Raw genomic sequence first — 21,666 nt, forward strand, 5'->3', positions numbered from 1 at the left:
GACAGTGGGGGTGAGTGCAGACAGTGCTGGGGAGGGGCAGTGGGGGTGAGTGGGTGGGGTGAGAGCAGACAATGCTGGGGAGGGACAGGGGGTGGGTGCAGACAATGCTGGGGAGGGACAGTGGGGGTGAGAGCAGACAATGCTGGGGAGGGACAGTGGGGGTGAGAGCAGACAATGCTGGGGAGGGACAGTGGGGGTGAGTGGGTGGGGGTGAGAGCAGACAATGCTGGGGAGGGGCAGTGGGGGTGGGTGGGTGGGGGTGAGAGCAGACAATGCTGGGGAGGGACAGTGGGGGTGAGTGGATGGGGGTGAGAGCAGATAATGCTGGGGAGGGGCAGTGGGGGTGAGTGCAGACAATGCTGGGGAGGGGCAGTGGGGGTGAGTGCAGACAATGCTGGGGAGGGACAGTGGGGGTGAGAGCAGACAGTGCTGGGGAGGGACAGTGGGGGTGAGTGGGTGGGGGTGAGAGCAGACAATGCTGGGGAGGGGCAGTGGGGGTGGGTGGGTGGGGGTGAGAGCAGACAATGCTGGGGAGGGACAGTGGGGGTGAGTGGATGGGGGTGAGAGCAGATAATGCTGGGGAGGGGCAGTGGGGGTGAGTGCAGACAATGCTGGGGAGGGGCAGTGGGGGTGAGTGCAGACAATGCTGGGGAGGGACAGTGGGGGTGAGAGCAGACAGTGCTGGGGAGGGACAGTGGGGGTGAGTGGGTGGGGGTGAGAGCAGACAATGCTGGGGAGGGACAGTGGGGGTGAGTGGGTGGGGGTGAGAGCAGACAATGCTGGGAAGGGACAGGGGGTGGGTGCAGACAATGCTGGGGAGGGACAGTGGGGGTGAGAGCAGACAATGCTGGGGAGGGACAGTGGGGGTGAGAGCAGACAATGCTGGGGAGGGACAGTGGGGGTGAGTGGGTGGGGGTGAGAGCAGACAATGCTGGGGAGGGGCAGTGGGGGTGGGTGGGTGGGGGTGAGTGCAGACAATGCTGGGGAGGGACAGTGGGGGTGAGAGCAGACAGTGCTGGGGAGGGACAGTGGGGGTGAGTGGGTGGGGGTGAGAGCAGACAATGCTGGGGAGGGGCAGTGGGGGTGGGTGGGTGGGGGTGAGAGCAGACAATGCTGGGGAGGGACAGTGGGGGTGAGTGGATGGGGGTGAGAGCAGATAATGCTGGGGAGGGGCAGTGGGGGTGAGTGCAGACAATGCTGGGGAGGGGCAGTGGGGGTGAGTGCAGACAATGCTGGGGAGGGACAGTGGGGGTGAGAGCAGACAGTGCTGGGGAGGGACAGTGGGGGTGAGTGGGTGGGGGTGAGAGCAGACAATGCTGGGGAGGGACAGTGGGGGTGAGTGGGTGGGGGTGAGAGCAGACAATGCTGGGAAGGGACAGGGGGTGGGTGCAGACAATGCTGGGGAGGGACAGTGGGGGTGAGAGCAGACAATGCTGGGGAGGGACAGTGGGGGTGAGAGCAGACAATGCTGGGGAGGGACAGTGGGGGTGAGTGGGTGGGGGTGAGAGCAGACAATGCTGGGGAGGGACAGTGGGGGTGAGTGGGTGGGGGTGTGAGCAGACAATGCTGGAAAGGGACAGGGGGTGGGTGCAGACAATGCTGGGGAGGGACAGTGGGGGTGAGAGCAGACAGTGCTGGGGAGGGACAGTGGGGGTGAGTGGGTGGGGGTGAGAGCAGACAATGCTGGGGAGGGACAGTGGGGGTGAGTGGGTGGGGGTGAGAGCAGACAATGCTGGGAAGGGACAGGGGGTGGGTGCAGACAATGCTGGGGAGGGACAGTGGGGGTGAGAGCAGACAATGCTGGGGAGGGACAGTGGGGGTGAGAGCAGACAATGCTGGGGAGGGACAGTGGGGGTGAGTGGGTGGGGGTGAGAGCAGACAATGCTGGGGAGGGACAGTGGGGGTGAGTGGGTGGGGGTGTGAGCAGACAATGCTGGAAAGGGACAGGGGGTGGGTGCAGACAATGCTGGGGAGGGACAGTGGGGGTGAGAGCAGACAATGCTGGGGAGGGACAGTGGGGGTGAGAGCAGACAATGCTGGGGAGGGACAGTGGGGGTGAGTGGGTGGGGGTGAGAGCAGACAATGCTGGGGAGGGGCAGTGGGGGTGGGTGGGTGGGGGTGAGAGCAGACAATGCTGGGGAGGGACAGTGGGGGTGAGTGGATGGGGGTGAGAGCAGATAATGCTGGGGAGGGACAGGGGGTGGGTGCAGACAATGCTGGGGAGGGACAGTGGGGGTGAGAGCAGACAATGCTGGGGAGGGACAGTGGGGGTGAGAGCAGACAATGCTGGGGAGGGACAGTGGGGGTGAGTGGGTGGGGGTGAGAGCAGACAATGCTGGGGAGGGACAGTGGGGGTGAGAGCAGACAGTGCTGGCGAGGGACAGTGGGGGTGAGTGGGTGGGGGTGAGAGCAGACAATGCTGGGGAGGGGCAGTGGGGGTGAGTGGATGGGGGTGAGAGCAGATAATGCTGGGGAGGGACAGGGGGTGGGTGCAGACAATGCTGGGGAGGGACAGTGGGGGTGAGTGGGTGGGGGTGAGAGCAGACAATGCTGGGGAGGGACAGTGGGGGTGAGTGGGTGGGGGTGAGAGCAGACAATGCTGGGGAGGGGCAGTGGGGGTGGGTGGGTGGGGGTGAGAGCAGACAATGCTGGGGAGGGACAGTGGGGGTGAGTGGGTGGGGGTGAGAGCAGACAATGCTGGGGAGGGACAGTGGGGGTGAGTGGGTGGGGGTGAGAGCAGATAATGCTGGGGAGGGACAGAGGGGGTGGGTGCAGACAATGCTGGGGAGGGACAGTGGGGGTGAGAGCAGACAATGCTGGGGAGGGACAGTGGGGGTGAGAGCAGACAATGCTGGGGAAGGACAGTGGGGATGAGTGGGTGGGGGTGAGAGCAGACAATGCTGGGGAGGGACAGTGGGAATGAGAGGGTGGGGGTGAGAGCAGACAATGCTGGGGAGGGACAGTGGAGGTGGGTGCAAACAATGCTCGGGAGGGACAGTGGGGGTGGGTGCAAACAATGCTGGGGAGGGACAGTGGGGGTGGGTGGGTGGGTGGGGGTGGGAGCAGACAATGCTGGGGAGGGACAGTGGGTGAGTGGGTGGGGAGGGACAGTGGGTGAGTGGGTGGGGAGGGACAGTGGGTGAGTGGGGGGGGAGGGACAGTGGGTGAGTGGGGGGGGGAGGGACAGTGGGTGAGTGGGGGGGGAGGGACAGTGGGTGAGTGGGGGGGGAGGGACAGTGGGTGAGTGGGGGGGAGGGACAGTGGGTGAGTGGGGGGGGAGGGACAGTGGGTGAGTGGGGGGGGAGGGACAGTGGGTGAGTGGGGGGGGAGGGACAGTGGGTGAGTGGGGGGGGGAGGGACAGTGGGTGAGTGGGGGGGAGGGACAGTGGGTGAGTGGGGGGGGAGGGACAGTGGGTGAGTGGGGGGGGAGGGACAGTGGGTGAGTGGGGGGGGAGGGACAGTGGGTGAGTGGGGGGGGAGGGACAGTGGGTGAGTGGGGGGGGAGGGACAGTGGGTGAGTGGGGGGGGAGGGACAGTGGGTGAGTGGGGGGGGAGGGACAGTGGGTGGTGGGGGGGGTCTCCTCTCTGTGGTGGCGGGGATTTGACGGGTGTTTTTGCTGCTCTCTTCACCCAGGGTCTACGTGCAGTTCCGTGCGGGTGAGGGCCGAGTGGTGAGGAAGGGAGCCGGTCCGGCGCCTCCAGCCGCCGCCAGCGAGAGGGCCAGGAGCAGCAGCAGCCGCCGCCGGCGGTGGGCGGGCACGAGCGATGAGGTCACCAGCGCCGCAGCCAATGAGCGTCGGGGCGGCCCTTCCCTTCCCAAGATGCCTCTGGTGGAGGAAGTTGTGCTGCGAGAAGGCCATGTTGGGGAAAGTGGCTCCGTCTGTTCACACCCACCCGGGAGGGCCGGGAGCGCCCAGGGCGGCGGCGGCGGCGGAGGAGGCGAGGCCGGGGGGCCGGGCCGGGCCGGGGGTCGGGGCGACGTCAGCCTCTTGCTGCTGGTCACCCGCAAAGATGCCCTGATGCTGAGGAACTGTCAATATGGCAGCGGCGGCGGCGGCGGCGGCGGCGGCGGCGGAGGAGGAGGAGCCCCCGAGAATACTAATGGCCCCGGCCCGGCTCCGGGCGGGAGGAGCCGGCTGGCACTGGCCTTCCACGCGTCTGCCCTCAGCCTCGGAGGCCCGCGGCCCTGGCCGGACGGGGCGAGCACGGGGGGATTGGCCGAATGGGAGGCAGAGGCCGCTCTTTGTCTCCGCCCCGACAGCCGAGCGCAAGTAAGTCGGGCTTTAATGGAACTTCGTCCTTGAGAGACCGGCTGCGGTGATGCAGCACATTCAACGGCCTCGTGGCTGCTGCCCCCCCCCCCCCCCCCGTGTTTGGTGCATGTCACAAACTTCCAGTCCATACTGGGGGGGGGGGGGGGGTCAATCCAAATTAAAAATGTACCCTCCACAGACTTCTCTCATCCGCCTCGATTTGGGGGAGGGGGGGCAGCCTCCAAATGCTACTCGTCTGAATCAAGCGATTGAGAGAGAGGGGAATAATTGGGGGTGGGGGGGGGGGGGTGACCTGTGTGCGAGTTTCCAAGGTTGGGGGCTGTGACCATGTATTGCCCAGGTTGGGATTGATGAAGTTTCCTCAATGCAACTAAATCGAAGGTCATCCACGAGTCATCAAAAGATTTCTTTGTTTGGGTGTTGGCTTTGTTAACTCTTTGTGCTGGGGGGGGGGGGGGACATGATTTAATCAGTCCTTTTCATGTGTTTCTCCCCCCCCTCACAATTTTGCATTTGTCTTCCATCTTGACGTCTTCGTGGGTTGAAGTCAGTCAGCTTAACTCTTTGGTGTTCGAATGGTGAAAGTACATTTCTTCCCTCCTTCATGGTGAAATTTTCAACTTTTCTTTCCAGCTGTTGGAAAGCTGATTTGAGTCCTAAGCCTCTTCAGAAATTATTTTTAGCTAGGAAACCATCCTGAGAAGTTATGAATTTCAGCTGCATTAAACACTCCCTTCACGTAACTACTTTTACCTCTGAATTAACGCCTGAGAAAGGGATGAACAGATTGGCCGGGTAGAGATAAACAAAAACTGACCAGCTGGTTTAAAAAGTGGTCTCTGTGCCTGAAGTCGATTTGAGGGTCAGACTACTGAAAATAAGAACAAACCTGCCTCTGTTCAAGCATTTTTTTTGATTCTTCAGAATCTTCGCAGTTTAAGATGGGCCAAATTAAATATAAACAGAGCCGACTAAAAATTAGCTTCCTCTAACCTTGATTTTACTTTGAAAGAGTTGTTCAGGTTCATTCTATCGGGCTCATCGTTTATTTTTGTTTACAGAACAAACACCCATTTATCTTGTGGTGGACGGATTATCTTTTATTATTTCAAAAGTTCCAACTGCCCTCTCTATAAACATAATCATCTATTTAAAAAATTGGGTGAGATGAAACTTCAGCATCGATTATCCACATCAGTCAACATGCAGTTTTGTTTACAAATTGACATAAAATATTGAAGTGATAAAATGGATAAGTTTATTAATATTTTGTAAATTTGAAAATCTGCCATCAAAACCATTGCAGTATTTCCTGAACTGCCACATTGAAATTCCTGGTGTGCTTTCCCATTAGTGCATCGAAATCTTAAGGGTCCGACTGAAATATCGCAGCTGTCACTTTTTCACAGAGAAATCCTCTTAAAAATTATTTTTTCCAGCATTTTGAAACTAATTTGTGAATTTGCTAACATTGTTTTATCAAAGGTGTTGCACGAAAATAAACATTTTGCAGTCATCCTTTTTAATTAGTTATTTTGTGATTTATAGTTTCTGTTAATTCAGTTTTAATTGGCTAGCAAATGTTGAATCGAGCGTTTGATATTTTCTGGTTGAATTTAAGACTTGGGATACATAGATTAAGATACAGAATCAACAGTTTTGACCAAAATAATTTTTTTTAGTCTTTGGATGAATTACTTTCATATGACATTTCCCGCCAATTTATGGGTGCCCGGAAGTAGCTTCAGCTTCGCCTCGTCTTTACTGTGAAGACGACTAGCTTTGAGAACGCCATTTTATTACCAAATTCATGCTTCCTCTTGGAGAAGGTTGATGTAGTGAGAAAACCACACCTATAGAATCATCACATTGACTTGTATAGTTCTCCTAGATGCAGATTTTAAGTTTTTACCAGCAACTGCAAAATGCCTCATATGTCTTCATTGTTCGTTTGGTGGGCTCTACTGTAAAAGGTGCAAAATTAACTCTTGCATTCTCGGGTAAATCAAAGATGGAAATATAGGCTGCCCGTTATTTTACATTTACCATTAATAAAGAAAACCATCCAATGAATCTCAAATTGTGCACAAAATTCCACTGTATATGCATTTTTAAAAAGATAGTTTTGAAAGTTTTAAAACCTCTGAACTATCAGCTTAACTGATTCTGGTTTCTTTTTGCTCGTAATATCACATCTCCTGTGATCATAAATTTAATGCAAGTGTGGAAGCTGTTAAGGTTCTACTCCAGACATTAGAATAGCAGTTAAAGGACAAATAACATAAACAAAATTATTCTATGCAAAAGCTGTGATAAATTTGAATACAAATTAATCAGTTATCCTATATTCACATGCAGGTTTAATTAAAATCATATCTTGTAAATGTTTTGAATGTCGAATAAAATAGTATTTGGTGCAGTGACTTGTTTAGGGTTTCTTCTGGTTAACCTCTATCCATCTGAAATTTCAAATGCAAGAATATTTGGAGTTCATTTCCAAAATCTACTGTTTCAGATTTTTTTTAACAAAATACCTGAGGAAATGCATTCAAATCTGAAATAAGATTATCAGGTTTTTTTTGAATAACTAGCTTTTCTAATATTGGTATTTTAGTTTCTCTAATATTGGTATTTTAGTTTCTGGGGGGGGTGCTTTAGTCACTTGACGCATTCTCCTTGAAGTTACCGAGGAGGGAGAGGAAGAGATGATAGGCAGTATATATTCAATATAAGATGAAATAATATGGCAATTTGTTATTGCATTTTGTCACCAAATAATACAATGTAAAAATGACTTCCAAACACCAACTCTGATAGGAAATGTTCAAACAGTTTAAATTATTTATTCTAGTAAAAGTAACATGATTATTAAATTCAAAAATGGATTTGAGAATTAAAATAGAGTATTTTTACAAATGTAATATTCTTCAAATGTCATTTTGGGTAAATGTGAAATTTGCAGCAGATGTCCAGTAGAAAGATGTATTTACATTGAATTATATGACAAAATGCAAACTGCAGGTATCTAAAATGCTTTTGTACTTTCTGTTTTGTCTTTTTAACCTCTTTTTTAAAGAATATGTTGGTAAGGTGAACAAAAGTAGCATTGTCAAAAATTATACACAGTTAATCATAGACAGTTAAATGGGTAGTTTTTTTTTAGTATGGCTTCCAACAAATTCATGAAACTATCACCAACAAAATGGCTGGCAGGACATATCTTGATGGGGGTTATGTGGTTAATAGTGCTTCTCTTGAAATAATTTCTGTAAACAATTGAAATGAATACAAAGGAAATCTTTCAGGTAATTGGTAAATGTGTGGAATGAAATTTGTTTAAATGTTTATTTTGAAAGGTTTCTTGAATGTAACCAAAACTCTTCCTGAAATAGTCCGTGCTGTCTCATTAAAGCCTACAAAAATAAAAGGTCTTTTCAGAACAAGCAGGCACAATTAAATTGCGACCTTTGCTACACTCTTAAGGGTGAAATTAATTTGTATAATTTAGTAAAGTACAGTGTAATCCTAATTTCTCACATGAAGCCTGTGGTTTTATTTTTCCTATATATGGTGTTTTATCGTGACTGCATTATTTTCATTAATCTGCTGAAGTTTCTGATCCTGAAACGTGACACCTAGAGATTTAGTAAGAAGATTAAGTATATTGGATCAATTTTTAGCAAATAAGGCGGAATTCGTAATTTCATAATTTGGGATAATATCTGAATTGTTGCAACTATAGGGTGCGTAATTCAAGAATTGCATGCATTTCCTTCCAAGTATCTCTCTGCAGTGCATTCTTGCAAAATTTATCATTACAGTAATGAACTTCCATTTAATTGTCAATTTAGTGCATGTATATTAGTAGTTACTTTTGTTAAACCTTTGTTAACCTGTGAATGCGGAGTGAGATGAGGGTCTGTTTTTGCCTGCTAATTGTAATATGAAATTTTTACAGCATTCTGTTGCCATAAGCATGACTGGCATTTGTATATTCTTCCTGTTACTTTTCACACACGTTGGACAAACTTTAGCTGCTGTTTGGCTTTGGAATGGTCTAGGTTTTTGTCTCTTCCACAACTAAGTACACTCACAAATTGAATTAAATCTAGTGACGTTGATTAAATTGCATGTTTGTGTAATATTTACTGTTAATATAAGAATTGTGCCAATGAACTTACTAATTTATTGCTGACCTGCATTGGAGATGAGGTGTTGCTTGCTTCTCTGGGTTTGACTTTGTTTAAACCTGAAGTGTAGTTAAAGGATGACTTGTAGTTTGGGGTTTATGCAGAGAAATCTTACCATTCAGATTGCAGCATTAAAAGGATTTAGAGGACATTTGAAGTTTGCTCTGTCTCTTCTAAAGAATGTTTTTGAGATAGCTTATTGGATAACATTCTGAGAAATGCCATTGTATCAGTTTTATGGAAGTAGGTGATCGTACTTGGTTTGTGTGCTGCATATTGTCAAGAAGACCAGATTATTGGATCTACATGTTTCAGTTTGATTTTACTTTGCTTGGCAATCAACACAACTAATTCCCAAATTAAGTGAATAAACTTGAAGGTTGAAATGTCACAAATTCAGATTTATTGTCAGAACATACATGACTGAGTCAGAGTACAGCCCTGAGATTCTTTTTCCTGTGGATGTGATTGTTCACGTTTGGAGTTCTCATTTTAATTTAATGAATTTGGATTAAATCGTTTTATTTTGGGATCCAACACAATCATTTGATCAGAAAAGATTTGTTAACTCAAATTTTACTTTGGTCTGAACAAATACACATGGATTATATCTGTAAAGTTTTAATTTTGAAAACATCTGTAATGTGCTGCACCCTTAGTACTTCCTCTTTTATCTGTGCAACGTTGTTCAGACATTTCTACACAATTTAGGACACTTGAAAGATGCGTTTGCCCTTTAGCAAGAACCGAGAATCCATTACATTTCACAGCTGCCTTGTCTATATTACTGGTGGTGTTGCCAAATTTAACCCATAATTTGGGAAAACTTATTTAGATAATGGTGTTGTGGTCAGGAGTGAGGAAAGTTATTGCTCCATATGGCTTCATTTGACCTTTTCCCCCCTCCCCCCCTTCTCCCATGCTATTAACACTTGATTGTGTATGCAGGTGTTAAGAGCAATTAGATTACAATACTAATTGCAAACCTGACACTTATTATCCATTTGAGAGCAGTCGATATAGTTCCACCATTTGGACGTGAATGTTCGGTAGGATTGAATCTTCAGATTTTGTCAATCGGGTGCTTTGTTCTTGTGGTTTTGTCTCGATTTCTTGCCATTGATTTTTTTTTTGGATGCATTCTGTGTAATATAAAATCAAAATATTTTCAAATGAATGCTTCTGAAGCTGTAGTTCATTGAATTTTGTGTTTTTTTTTACAGTATTTGAATGAAATTGAAGGAAGTAGGAGACTGGTCTATTTTGTACATGCTGGGGAGATGGAAATAGAGTTTAATTTTATGATGTCATTGCAGGTGCGGTTAGAATTCATGGCTGAAGCAGTGAGGTGGTACCATTTGATAAGTCAAGGGGTTGTGTACAGAGTCATTGGACCAAAACAGATGGTAAGAGAACCTACAACTGATCATGGGAGCAAACCCCTTAATAAATAGTTTGTATATAGTGGTTGCGTTTTAACTTACTGCAGTGAACAAAGGAATTATCTTTGTAAATGTTGGCTCTTCAGAAATAAACCACTTGAATTTTATTATTTAAATGTCAGCAACTTATTTTATAGTTGAAGTTAACAAAATTGTGGAATGAAAGTCACATTTGCCCATGTATCTCTGGAGAGTCCAGAGTCAGAATAACCTATGAGGTATCACCTGCATTTACACTAGAAAATAGTTCCTGGCACAGGATTAAACCTGGGGTAAAGTCTCGCATCCCTTTGATTTCAATAAAGATTGCAGGGCTTTGGGGAGGGGCGGGGGGGGGAGGCAAAAATAATTGAAAAGCCTTTTTAAACTGTGGGTGTTTGCAAATTTTAAAAATTTTGGTTGAGTTTTTAATTTTTTTTTAAAGCTTAGAAATTCACTTCATTTACAATTTTCTAACTGTCCTAAAAAGTCTTGACAACTATGACGGTAAACCTGTGGGTGGTGCTTTTGATGGTGTATTTGGGGCTTGCTGCTTGTTGATTTTCTGCTGAACAAGCCTCATGGCTGTGATTCCCAGATGCATTGGGCAGGCAGTGTTGCTCTCCACGTCCCAGCTCGGAGAAGTTCATATATGTGGGGATAGCGGCTTTGGAGCCAAAGTCAGCCCATCAGGATGATGTTTGGATTTTTACTCTAGAGCCTGTGCCAGGAACTATTTTCTAGTGTAAATGCAACCAATGTTGTATTTTTCACTTCAAGAAAAGATGATGAATATCTCTTGTTTTATTCAGGGCACATTCTGCTTTGAACAGCACTCATCCTGTGTACCACTGAAGGCTCTGCAGAGTTTGAATTGCCCACGCTACCTTGTTGTTCAACCAGACTGGAAGTTTCAGTATATCTCCACGTACTCCTGTTTACTGCGATCCCCAGTAAGCTAGTCACGGATAAATAAAAACCAGGGATATCGGGTTCCCATTGTAACATTTTAACTATTGAAGGGTTTTGTTAGTTTCTAAATGAGTTGTGGAGCATCAGGAAGGTTGCAGTTACACGTAATGTATATTGATAATTGGGTAATGTTTGTGTTGTGCAATAACAAGTGAGGGAAGATTACTTTGGCATTGGGAAATGAGAGTTTTTTTTATTGTTAATGATAATATTGGTTTCATGTTTGTCACTTTTAGATATTGCATTATCTATGGCTTTACAAAAAGTTTCACAATCAAAACAGTTTGTTTATTGGTAAAATATTTTAAATTGTAGATTTTGAAGAAACAAATAAATATACCTGCTTATCTTGAAAAATTGTCCTCAGAAATGCCTCAACCAAGTACAATTCAAGATATACTCTCTGACAGGTAAGAACAGAAGTGAAAATAGAATATTACTGTTTCCCTGCACCTTGGGTTGCTTTTCCATCTCCCATCTCAATTTTAGAACCTTTGTGTTTTAGTAAATCACCATTTGCCCATGCAAGCTTAAACACTACTTAGAATAAAGGCTTTGGATTATGTACCATTTAGTCACTGTTCACGACTCCATTGTCTCTTTGTGCATGTTTAGTAAGAATACTCGTCCTTTGTATGGGACACTCCTTATATGATGCAATTATGCTGTTCACTATATTTTTACAAATCCATATGTTAATTTTCTAATTGAACCTCTCTCCAAGCTTAGAAACAAGTACTTAAACCTTATTGTGAAATCCAAACTGGGGAATTGGCTTTTTAGAAAAATGCATTTTGTAATGTCCTCAATTGGAATCTTGTATTTGGATTGTCTACCAGATTCCCAGCATCGCTTGTTTCTTTCACTGGAATTATTTTGGAAAGAATGTGCTTGGAACCTAAAAGAAGGCCCAACTTTCCAGCACTTGTAACTGATAGTGATACAAAAGGTAAAAATGCAGTAAAATTATAAGCTGTACAAGAGATTTACATTATTAATGAAATTAATGTCCAGTGTTTCTTTTGCTGCAATATATTGGAGCAATGTTGTATGACAATAGCTGGTTGCAGTTTGTCCAGAATTTCTCCTCTTATTTCAAGATAAGGTAAAGAAGCTAAGAAACTAATGAGATTTCTCAGAACATGGGTAATTTTTTAACTCAAAGTGAAGGGATTTTTTGTGTGGAGAATTAAACTTTGTGCTCTATAGAAGTTTGTCAGAACATTTTTAAGCTGAATACATTTAGGATATTTTCTAAAATGTCAGAGTAGGTTTTGTTGCACTTGACACTTTTTACCACTTGTTTATAGGTGTATTGGTTCCTAGTGACTGGTGTCTGAAATTCACTGTTGGTACCATTCAAAATGGAGCTGTGGCTTTGGATGTCTATATAGATCTCTTACAATTAACCTATACCATTGGAGTCTTGCCAGGATCCATTGTTGCATTTTATGATTTGGAAAGAATTGTATCCAGGTCAGTTTTGCATTTTTGTTGTCCTGTTTTGACTTGCTTACCTTGTCCCAGCTCACTTGACAGTTTGTTTTACAGATCTATCAACTGGTTATGAGTATGGCAGTTGTCCCACCAATTTTGCAGTTGAGCTCTAAATTTCCAGTAGTGTACTTTGTGAATTCGGCACAGGTTTTAAGATTGGATGTCCTCTTGTTCATCAAAATAACTAATTACCCTCTGTTAATTCACTATGTCATCACTAACACCTGAATTAAATCCTGCAGTAATTAATTTATACTCCAGGAATATAAACCAAATGTATGTAACTAGTCTTCATAACCTAACGCGTTCGGAGCCAACATAATTGTGGCAAATGTGTTGCACCCTTCCAAATTCCCTGTATATGCAATGGTCACAGTTGAATGCATTTATCTATGCATCTACACTGAAGCATAACTAGTCTGAAGGTTTTAAGGGATTATTGATCATGTATTCCCAAATATATCTTCGATGATTCCTAATTTATGACCATTTAGACAGCATTTGAGTTTACCTTTCTCAGTTTAAAGGCTTAAACTCCCTACTGAAATAACGTTTTACCCACTCAATCCAAATTAATTTCACATGCTATAGTTTCCATATTATCAACCTTGAATCAATTGGAACCAGGTCCCAAGATGTGGTTAATTCACTGCTTCATTCAGGGGCATTTAGCTTTGGAATTAAAAGAATACGAAAAGAAAATAGCTGCAGGTTTGAAATAAAAACTAAGGAATGACAGCACTTTCCTGTCATTGGTAAAGGAAAGGTGGAGGGTTACTGTTTCATGCCAACTGCATTTAATTTTTTCACACAGTTTGACTTGCTGAATGTTCTTGGCGTCTTATCCTTTGTCGCTGAGAATGGATTTTTTTCAGTTGATTGACGCATGCCATCCTGTATCGTGTATTCAATTGTATTTTTGAGAGAGTTGTCAAATCTATTTATTTTAACCTAAAGTTGCAAAGGTTTTAAAAGAAGAATTCCATCTCAGTTTAATCTGTTCAAATTGCTTTTCAGACACAACAACGTGTACTGCAGATTTGTGCCTTCGAGCAGTGTCTCTGTCCTTCAGTGTTCTTTGGAGGTGAAAAGGTTGGTATGATTCTTCACATTTTATTTACTTAGTTTGAAAGCTCAAATGTACCAAGTTAGAAGACCTATTTAGAATGTGCACCTATTTAACTATTGATCTCTTTTAAACTTTAAATTTAAAGTCTAAACATGCAGCTGGTAACGGCCCTTTCAGTCCACAAACCTCTTCCACCCAATCACCCCTAATTGACCTACAGCACCTGGTACATTTCGAACGGTAGAATGGAACTGGAGCCCCCGGAGAAAAGTAACGCAGTCATGGGGAGAGTGTGGGTTCCAGTCCCAATCACTGGCCCTGTAACAGTGTTATGCTGACCGCTACGCCAACAGTGCCGCCCTTCACAGCTTGGCCTTCACTACCATTATTCCCTCAGTGCCGGTAAAGAAGCTACAAATTCTAGACCTCAGTAAACCACCCCCCCCCCCCAACTCTGCAACTGGATCCTTGAGTTTCTCATCGGAAGACCATGGTATGAATTGGAAACAACTTCTCACTGACTGTCAACGCAGGTGCACTCCAAAGATGAGCCCACTGCTGTACTCATTATATGCCCATGACTGTGTGGCCAGACACAATCCCAATGCTATCTCCAGGTTTGCAGATGACACCACAGTTCTCAGCAGAATCACAAATGGCAAGGAGGAAGCGTCCAGGAAAGAGATAGTCCTGCTCATTGAATAGTGTAACGACAACATCCTTATGCTCAATGTCAGCAAAACCAAGGAGATGATCGTGGACTTCAGAAGAAAGTCAGGGGAACGTGACCCAGTCCTCATTGAGGATTCGGTAGTGGAGTAGGTCAAGAACTTCCTGCGTGTCAACATCTCTGAGGATCTGTCCTGGAGCCTCCATGTTGATGCAATCACAAAGAAGGCTCGCCAGCAGCTAAACTTTGTGAGGTGTCTGAGGAGATTTGGTATGTCTCCGAAAACTCATAAACTTCTACAGGTGGACCGTGGAGAGCATTCTGGCTGGTTGCATCACTGTCTGGCATGGAAGTGCCAACTCTCAGGACAAGAATAAACTCCAGAGGGTTGTTAACTCAGCCTGCGACATCACAGGCACCAGACTTCACTCCATCGAGGACGTCTATTGAGGCGGTGTCTTTAAAAAAGCAGCCTCCACTGTCAAAGACTTTCACCACCCTCTTCACTCTGCTACCGACAGGGAAAAGGTCCAGGAGCCTAAAGACGAGCACTCAGCAGCACAAGGACAGCGTCCCCGCTGCCGTCAGATTCCTGAATGATCAATGAACCAATGACAGTGCCTTACTTTTTGTGCACTGTTATTTTTTATTTATACAGGTACACGATCCTTTATCCAGACACCCAAAATCTGGCAAGTGGGAACCAGTGGCCAGGGGAGGCGGCCGGGGGACCGCGGTCGGGGGAGGCGGTCGGGGGACCGCGGTCGGGGGAGGCGGCCGGGGGACCGCGGTCGGGGAGGCGGCCGGGGGACCGCGGTCGGGGAGGCGGCCGGGGGACCGCGGTCGGGGAGGCGGCCGGGGGACCGCGGTCGGGGAGGCGGCCGGGGGACCGCGGTCGGGGAGGCGGCCGGGGGACCGCGGTCGGGGAGGCGGCCGGGGGACCGCGGTCGGGGAGGTGGTCGGGGGTGGATACGGCAGCACAATTTGTGTGGGCTTTTTGAAATCTGGAAAAATCCGAAATTCGGAACCCCCTGTCCCCCAAGGGTTCCGGATAAAGGATCGTGCACCTGTAGTATGGTTATAATGTTCATGTTTGCCCTGTGACGCTGCCACAAAATGCCGAATTTCATGACTTGTTCATGACAATAAATTCTGATTCTAATTATTAAACAAATTTTCCATAGCCTGTACTTCAAATTTTTTGTGACAAAAAATTATTAATTTTGAATGAATAATATCTGTACTGGGTGTTCATTTTTAGAAGTAATATTTTTCATATTTTACCGTCTTTTCAACTTGTTACTAACATTTTGGAATTAGTTGAAAATGAACATGGAGCAGAATGCAAAAATAAAATGTAGGTTTCTAAGAATGACAATTTCTCAAAACCAGCACGTTCATGCTAATTGCTGAACGCCCAGAAAACTGAAAAATGACACCACTGTCACACTTTATCCCAGTTCCTCTGTTCTGTACATAGTGAGAAGTGGAAAATTTGTTCAAGTCAAATCAAGTTTATGATCATCTGATTGCATGACAAAGCACCATTCTCTGACCCACAGTGGAAAACATGCAGATAACACAACCAGATATAACACACATACAAACAAACAATCCACATGCAGGCCAAGTAGTAATGTATATAAATAAATAATGTTTAGTAGATATGAGAGTCTTGGATGGTTAGTGTGAGCAATTCTTCTGATCGTTCAGCGTTCTCACTACCTGTTTCTCAGCCTCGTGGTGCTTGCTCTGATACTCTTTCTCTTGATGGGAATCGCAGAAAAATGCTCTGTGCAGAGTTGTAGGGGTTACACTGATTTTTGTGTGCCGCCTTCAGACAATAATTCTGGTAAATCACGTCAATGGTGGGGGGGGGTTTAAGGAAACTCCAGTGATCCTCTCTGCCGCTCTTATGCACCTGTAGATTGACCTCCGAAAGGGGCAAAGTCACTCTGCCAATAATGCGATCTGACGGCTGCTGCAATTATACACGAAGAAACCAAAGTTAGTTTAAATCTAATGTGGCTGTGCAGAAAGAAAGTAACATCAAGTTAAAAGGAATAAAATGTAACTTTACTGCTGTGGTCAGAAATTAAAATTCCACAACTAATGTAAAGATATCCTGGTTAACAGTCAGATTTGGGAATTGTAGAATACATTTCAGGTGATCAGCACCAGAAATGTTTGAGAAGTGATTTAACTGGTTACATTTTGAGGTTGATTGCTTTTGATTTAATTTTATATTTTTAAACCATGAATTTTTTTCCTTTATCTGCTCTAGCCCATCAAGCAGTACAGCAATTGCAGAGAGGCCCAGGGTCCATCTTGGAAATTTAATCTCCCGACAGGAGAACTCCCTGCAGGGCATTGTTTGCTGTCATGTTGTTAATGTTCAGTGCCTTCAACTACAGTGGGTGTGCACTCGTTGTAGCAGTATTTTTAAACAGGTTTGTTTCAATTTGTATTATCAGAAAAGATGGGGTGATTGCAAGCTATTTTAGTAAAATGAATATTAGATCTCGCCCAAAAAGGAATCCCAACTTCTCTGAAGAAGAAAGGATTGTTATTTGAAATACTAATACAATAAAGCCCCTGGTATCCAGAATTCAAGCAACTGGCAAAAGATCTGTCGATTAGACTTGTCGGGTGAGCAGAAATCAGCGGATCATGAGGCAGCCAATAAGTCTTAGAAAGGCATTGTAAGAGCAAGTCTCAAGCAACCGGAAAATACACTTATCTGGCATCGACCAATCCCCATAGGTGTTGGGTATCAGGGGGGTGTTTTGCTGCATCTTGTGTACTGGGAAAGTTTTGGTGCTGTTGCCAGATTACTAGATGAGTAACTTTTTATGCAATTCCTGAATAGCACACTAAACTACAATTTTCACTCTCAGTAAGTTAGATGATAAAGTAAACTACTCTTGTACTGGAGAAGAATTCAAAGTAAACTTCATACTTTAAAGAGTAACAAGGCAGATTTCTATCAATTTTCTGAATACTCTATGGGGATTGATAGATGCTGCATAATAGTCTTTCCCAGTTATTTGAGACTTGCTCTTACAATACCTGTCTAATACACCTACATTAAGAATAAACAGTTTAAAAGACAAAAATACTAGACTGTACTTACACTGAACAAACTTCACTTGCAGGAATATGTAAACCTTAAAGCAATTTATTTTCAGTCACATTTTTTTGAAAACGTTTAACCGTCACTGCATCTGCAGGTTCCTCCACGGAGCCACCTGAAAGATGAATAACATTATAGTTAATTAATCCCCCTTACTAAGAAGGAATAAGGAGACACTTTAAGAGAGTCATCTTAATGGCGAGCTGCATCATACAACTTTATTCAAACAGCTGCTAAGAGCAAAGCACAACCAATGCACTCTGCTGCCTGAATATTTGCTCCCATCATCACAAATGAATGTGGAAGGAAAAGGAATCTTAAACACACATTTCCAACAACTTGGAAACATTTTAATTCTATTACTTCCATAAATCAAGAATATAGAATTGTTATATATAAAAAAAACTGGGGAATTAAAATTCAAAGTGAAATTGAGACTTTGGGAATTTATGTGATATTTTAATGATAGCATATTTCCTTTGATTTTATGTAGGGAAGGTGTACAAGAAGCTCTGGACCCTGCCTGCCTGCAGATGGTGTATTTCATGCGAAATCAAAGTAAGCATTGAGCATTTGGGAACTAATTTTAAAATGACCGTGGCAAGTTCATTCTTTGATTAGAGGCTGTTCAGTCCCCAATGTGCAGATCACAGAAGACTAACGATAGCTTTCAAAATCTGAAGTTTACCTTCTATTTCATATTACTGCAGTTTGCGCACACATAAAACTTTTCAACTGATTGGAAAGTAACCCAAGCCAGAAGACTAATACAGAATGATTACTGTGGTTTTCTTCCCCCCCCCCCCCCCCCCCAAACAACAGCATTGAATGTCTATAAGCTGCCATAAAAATTTTAGAATGTGTGTAATTTGGGACTGACACGTGTTGCATCTTGGTTTGGGTATAAAAATTGTACTTCACAGTATAAACCGCAGGCTTGGATTTCTTTTCAATATCAGTTGCTTTGTTTTCCTACCTCTTACTCCCACCTGGTTCCTTTTGACCCTTCCTCTTTCGTAGTTTGTTTATCATAGAGAATGGTTTTCCCACCATCGAATTTTTGTTTTCTTTCCAGATTTCCCAAAATACGTAATTTCTGCATTCTGACTAAATTTGGTTGTCTGATTATTTTTTTTCATTTGTTAATTTTTAATCCTGAAAACTGTTTTCTTGTCTCATTCATTGAATAAATAGTCACTGCTCTGAAGTATTACCAAACATTTTCAATTTCAACATCTTGATAGCCTCTCACAGATACAAATCTATTTTTACACTTGAAAGGCAATTGGTGCAAACACTTCTGCTCATCCACATTTTGTTCTTAATTTGGCCACATCTTCTCACCTGATTCTCTGGTGAAGGCTCCATCTTTGAGCTCAGACCCTAGTCAATGTTGAGTTCATGACGATAGGTGGGAAAATTTCTGAAGTGGTTTCCCGCGGCCTTCTTCAGTCGCAGTGTCCATACTGGATGCGTGACCCTGGCCATCGATCTGCAGATTCATCTACCCAGCGTTTTTAGTTTTACTACCATAAATTCCAACGTGCATAACCCATCCCCTAGTGCAGATTGATGGAAGTAACTGACTGGGAAACTTGAAAAGGTCCACTGGAATTGAGGATGTTACTTTTTATGGGTGGTTTTCTTCATTAGAACACCTTTGAACTTCTGGATCATTGACTTTCAGATTTTAAAGAGTTTATACGGTGAATTATTGCTTTTTGATTTACTTTGATTTTCATTTTTCATCTTCAAACTGTTGTCGTTGTAAAAATTAGAAAAACTTTTGGTTTTGCCTCTATTGGACTTGGGATGCAATTTATAACAAGCCACTTGCAGATGGTGGATGGTTTTTACAAGCTGATTCTACAAATTGGAATTTATGGTTGTAAAACTAAAAACGCTGGGTAGATGAATCTGCAGATCAATGGCCAGGGTCACCCGTCCAGTATGGACACTGCGACTGAAGAAGGCTGTGGGAAAACACTTCAGAAGTTTTCCCACCTATCATCGATCATGAACTCAACATTGACTAGGGTCTCAGCTCAAAGATGGAGCCGTCACCAGAGAATAAGGTGAGAAGATGTGGCCAAATTAAGAACAAAAAGTGGATTAGCAGAAGTGTTTGCACCAATTGCCTTTAAAGTGTAAAGATAGATTTGTATCTGTGAGAGGCTATCAAGATGTTGAAATTGAAAATGTTCGGTAATACTTCAGAGCAGTTACTATTTAATTTACACTCCCTCAGCAGTCTTTCATGGTGTTCTGCATTTACTGGCAACTCTTGTAGAAAATATTTATTTTGCAACACAATATTGGCTTTGATTACAAGCAGTCTTCTGGAACATGGATTTTCTTTTATGGGTTATGGCAGGGGTGGCCAACTTTTTAATTTTGATATTCAGCTTGGTAACAGGCCAATTTGGCCCATGAGTACATAGCAGGGGTGTAGATTAATTGGGTGGCATGGAGTCATGGGCTGAAATGGCTTGTTAGTTACCATGCTGTATGTCTAACTTAAAAGGTTGGCTGCCCCTACGTTACGGGTATTGCTAATTGGGTGAACGTGCATAACCCATCCCCTAGTGCAGTAACTGATGGAAGTAACTGATTGGGAAACTTGAAAAGGTTCAGTGGAATTGAGGATGTTTCCTTGCATTCATTTTTGCTGAAGTTCAGACCTTCAATTCTAATTTGTCCCCTACTGCTATCTCAGCATTCATTAAATTTAATTCTTCCATTTCCTTGTCCTTTGACCTTGCTAATCATGCAACAGCTAGTCAGCCCTGTGTTTGTTGATATTTAGGTGCCTTTTCCCCAGGCAATTTTTCTTTAATCACAAAATTACCTTTAAAATACCCCTAGTTCTCAAGTTATTTTCAGAAGCAAATTCACGATGCAAATGTCGACTGATTTTCTTCACCTGACAAAACCTAATCACCCTTGTGTGTGGGAAAGAAAAAATTGAATTTATTCCATACTTCTTCTGGCATATTATATGTTGTCTGCAAGCTGGGTTCGAGCTGATGATTACATTAATAGTGGAACTGTTTTGCAGGATTATTGTGGAGGATGGAACAGCAGAGGCATGGGTGTACTGCACAGATAAACAGGTGGCAGACTTGCTGCAACTAAGCTCTACAGAATGGGAAGGATTGCAGCAACACGTAGGCCAGCGGGGCAATGTGTTCTTCCAGTACCAGGGGCGCATTGGTCATGAATTGGTGAGTTGAATCTTGGTTTTAAAAGAACTCACTATTTTTGAGCAGCCTTGACTTTCACTGTTGTGTACAACACATCTCTTTCTTTGCCCACAGTCAGAGTGAGAACTTCTCTGTTGCACTTCAGCATTTTTTTTTCCACAAATGTCCTAAAATACTTCACATTTACTACATTTAGGGCTGTTGGTGGGGGAGATGGGTCATGGCCTGGTCAATCAGCTTAAAGGCCATCATGTGTGATTAATGCAATGTATGTCATTTGTGTTTGTTGCTCTCCTGCACTTTTTCTGGTGGTGGGAGAACTTGCCCTTACTTTAACTCCTCTAAATTTCATGCATAAAACCTTGTTTTTGCAATTTTGTCCCCTTATCCCACCATCTTTCAAATGTATCTAGCTCATTAAATAATGCTTGGCTACAAGGTCGAAAACTGGGGGAAGACAAAGAAAAGAGTACAAAGTTGTATCTTGTCTTTCTTTGTTCTTCAACCATCTATTGGGCAATAGGTTTGGTTTTTATTTTCATGATTTATAGTATTAAACAACATGTTCCTATTTTCAACCTAATAAACGTGGCCATGATTAATTAATTATTAGAATTCCCACTTGCATTCTTGTTTTACGAACAAAGTTCGTAAAAATTTGCCAGAGAAAAAGGATATTGTTAAGGTGGCCCAATGGTTAGTGCAACACTGTTACAGAACCAGTGACCGGGGTTCAAATCCAGTGCTGTCTGTAAGGAGTTTGTATGTTCTCCCTGTGTCTCTGTGGGTTACCTCCCACCGTTTAATTTGACTATTGTTCAGTTGGGTTTCACGGACTCATGGACCAAAAGGGTTTGTTACCATGCTGTTTGTCTAAATTTAAATATATATATAAAATTAATTCTGGTGCCTTGCCATTTGGTGTGGGTGATCATGTCTCTCCATCTGTCATGATCTCTGACCCTCCGAATTATAGTTGTTGCTTCCCCCATTCTCTGGTGAAGGCTCCATCTTAGAGCTGAGACCGTAGTCATTGTTGAGTTCATGATCATAGGTGGTAAAATTTCTGAAGTGGTTTCCCTTTGCCTTCTTCAGTTGCAGTGTTCATACTGGATGGGTAACCCTGGCCGTAGATCAGATTCATCTACCCAACGTTTTTAGTTTTACAACCATAAATTCCAATTTGTAGAATCAGCTTGTAAAAACCATCCACCGTCTGCAATCCTTGGCTTCACGT

General features: G+C 44.0%; 1 protein-coding gene across 2 annotated transcripts in view; it reads left to right on the forward strand.

Annotated features, from left to right (window-relative positions):
- ctc1 (CTS telomere maintenance complex component 1) overlaps nucleotides 1-21,666 on the forward strand; it is a 67,993-nt gene that overhangs the window by 33,018 nt on the left and 13,309 nt on the right. For both annotated transcript variants that reach the window (XM_069912175.1, XM_069912174.1), the window contains exons 13-22: nucleotides 3,635-4,271; nucleotides 9,781-9,870; nucleotides 10,698-10,838; nucleotides 11,173-11,267; nucleotides 11,697-11,806; nucleotides 12,168-12,333; nucleotides 13,372-13,446; nucleotides 16,378-16,543; nucleotides 17,720-17,784; nucleotides 20,285-20,450. In XM_069912175.1, the coding sequence (XP_069768276.1) occupies nucleotides 3,635-4,271; nucleotides 9,781-9,870; nucleotides 10,698-10,838; nucleotides 11,173-11,267; nucleotides 11,697-11,806; nucleotides 12,168-12,333; nucleotides 13,372-13,446; nucleotides 16,378-16,543; nucleotides 17,720-17,784; nucleotides 20,285-20,450 (1,711 nt within the window). The remainder of the gene's footprint in view (nucleotides 1-3,634; nucleotides 4,272-9,780; nucleotides 9,871-10,697; nucleotides 10,839-11,172; nucleotides 11,268-11,696; nucleotides 11,807-12,167; nucleotides 12,334-13,371; nucleotides 13,447-16,377; nucleotides 16,544-17,719; nucleotides 17,785-20,284; nucleotides 20,451-21,666) is intronic.

This window comes from Narcine bancroftii, chromosome 14 (genome assembly GCF_036971445.1).
Source record: "Narcine bancroftii isolate sNarBan1 chromosome 14, sNarBan1.hap1, whole genome shotgun sequence".
Classification (NCBI taxonomy): Eukaryota; Metazoa; Chordata; class Chondrichthyes; order Torpediniformes; family Narcinidae; genus Narcine; species Narcine bancroftii.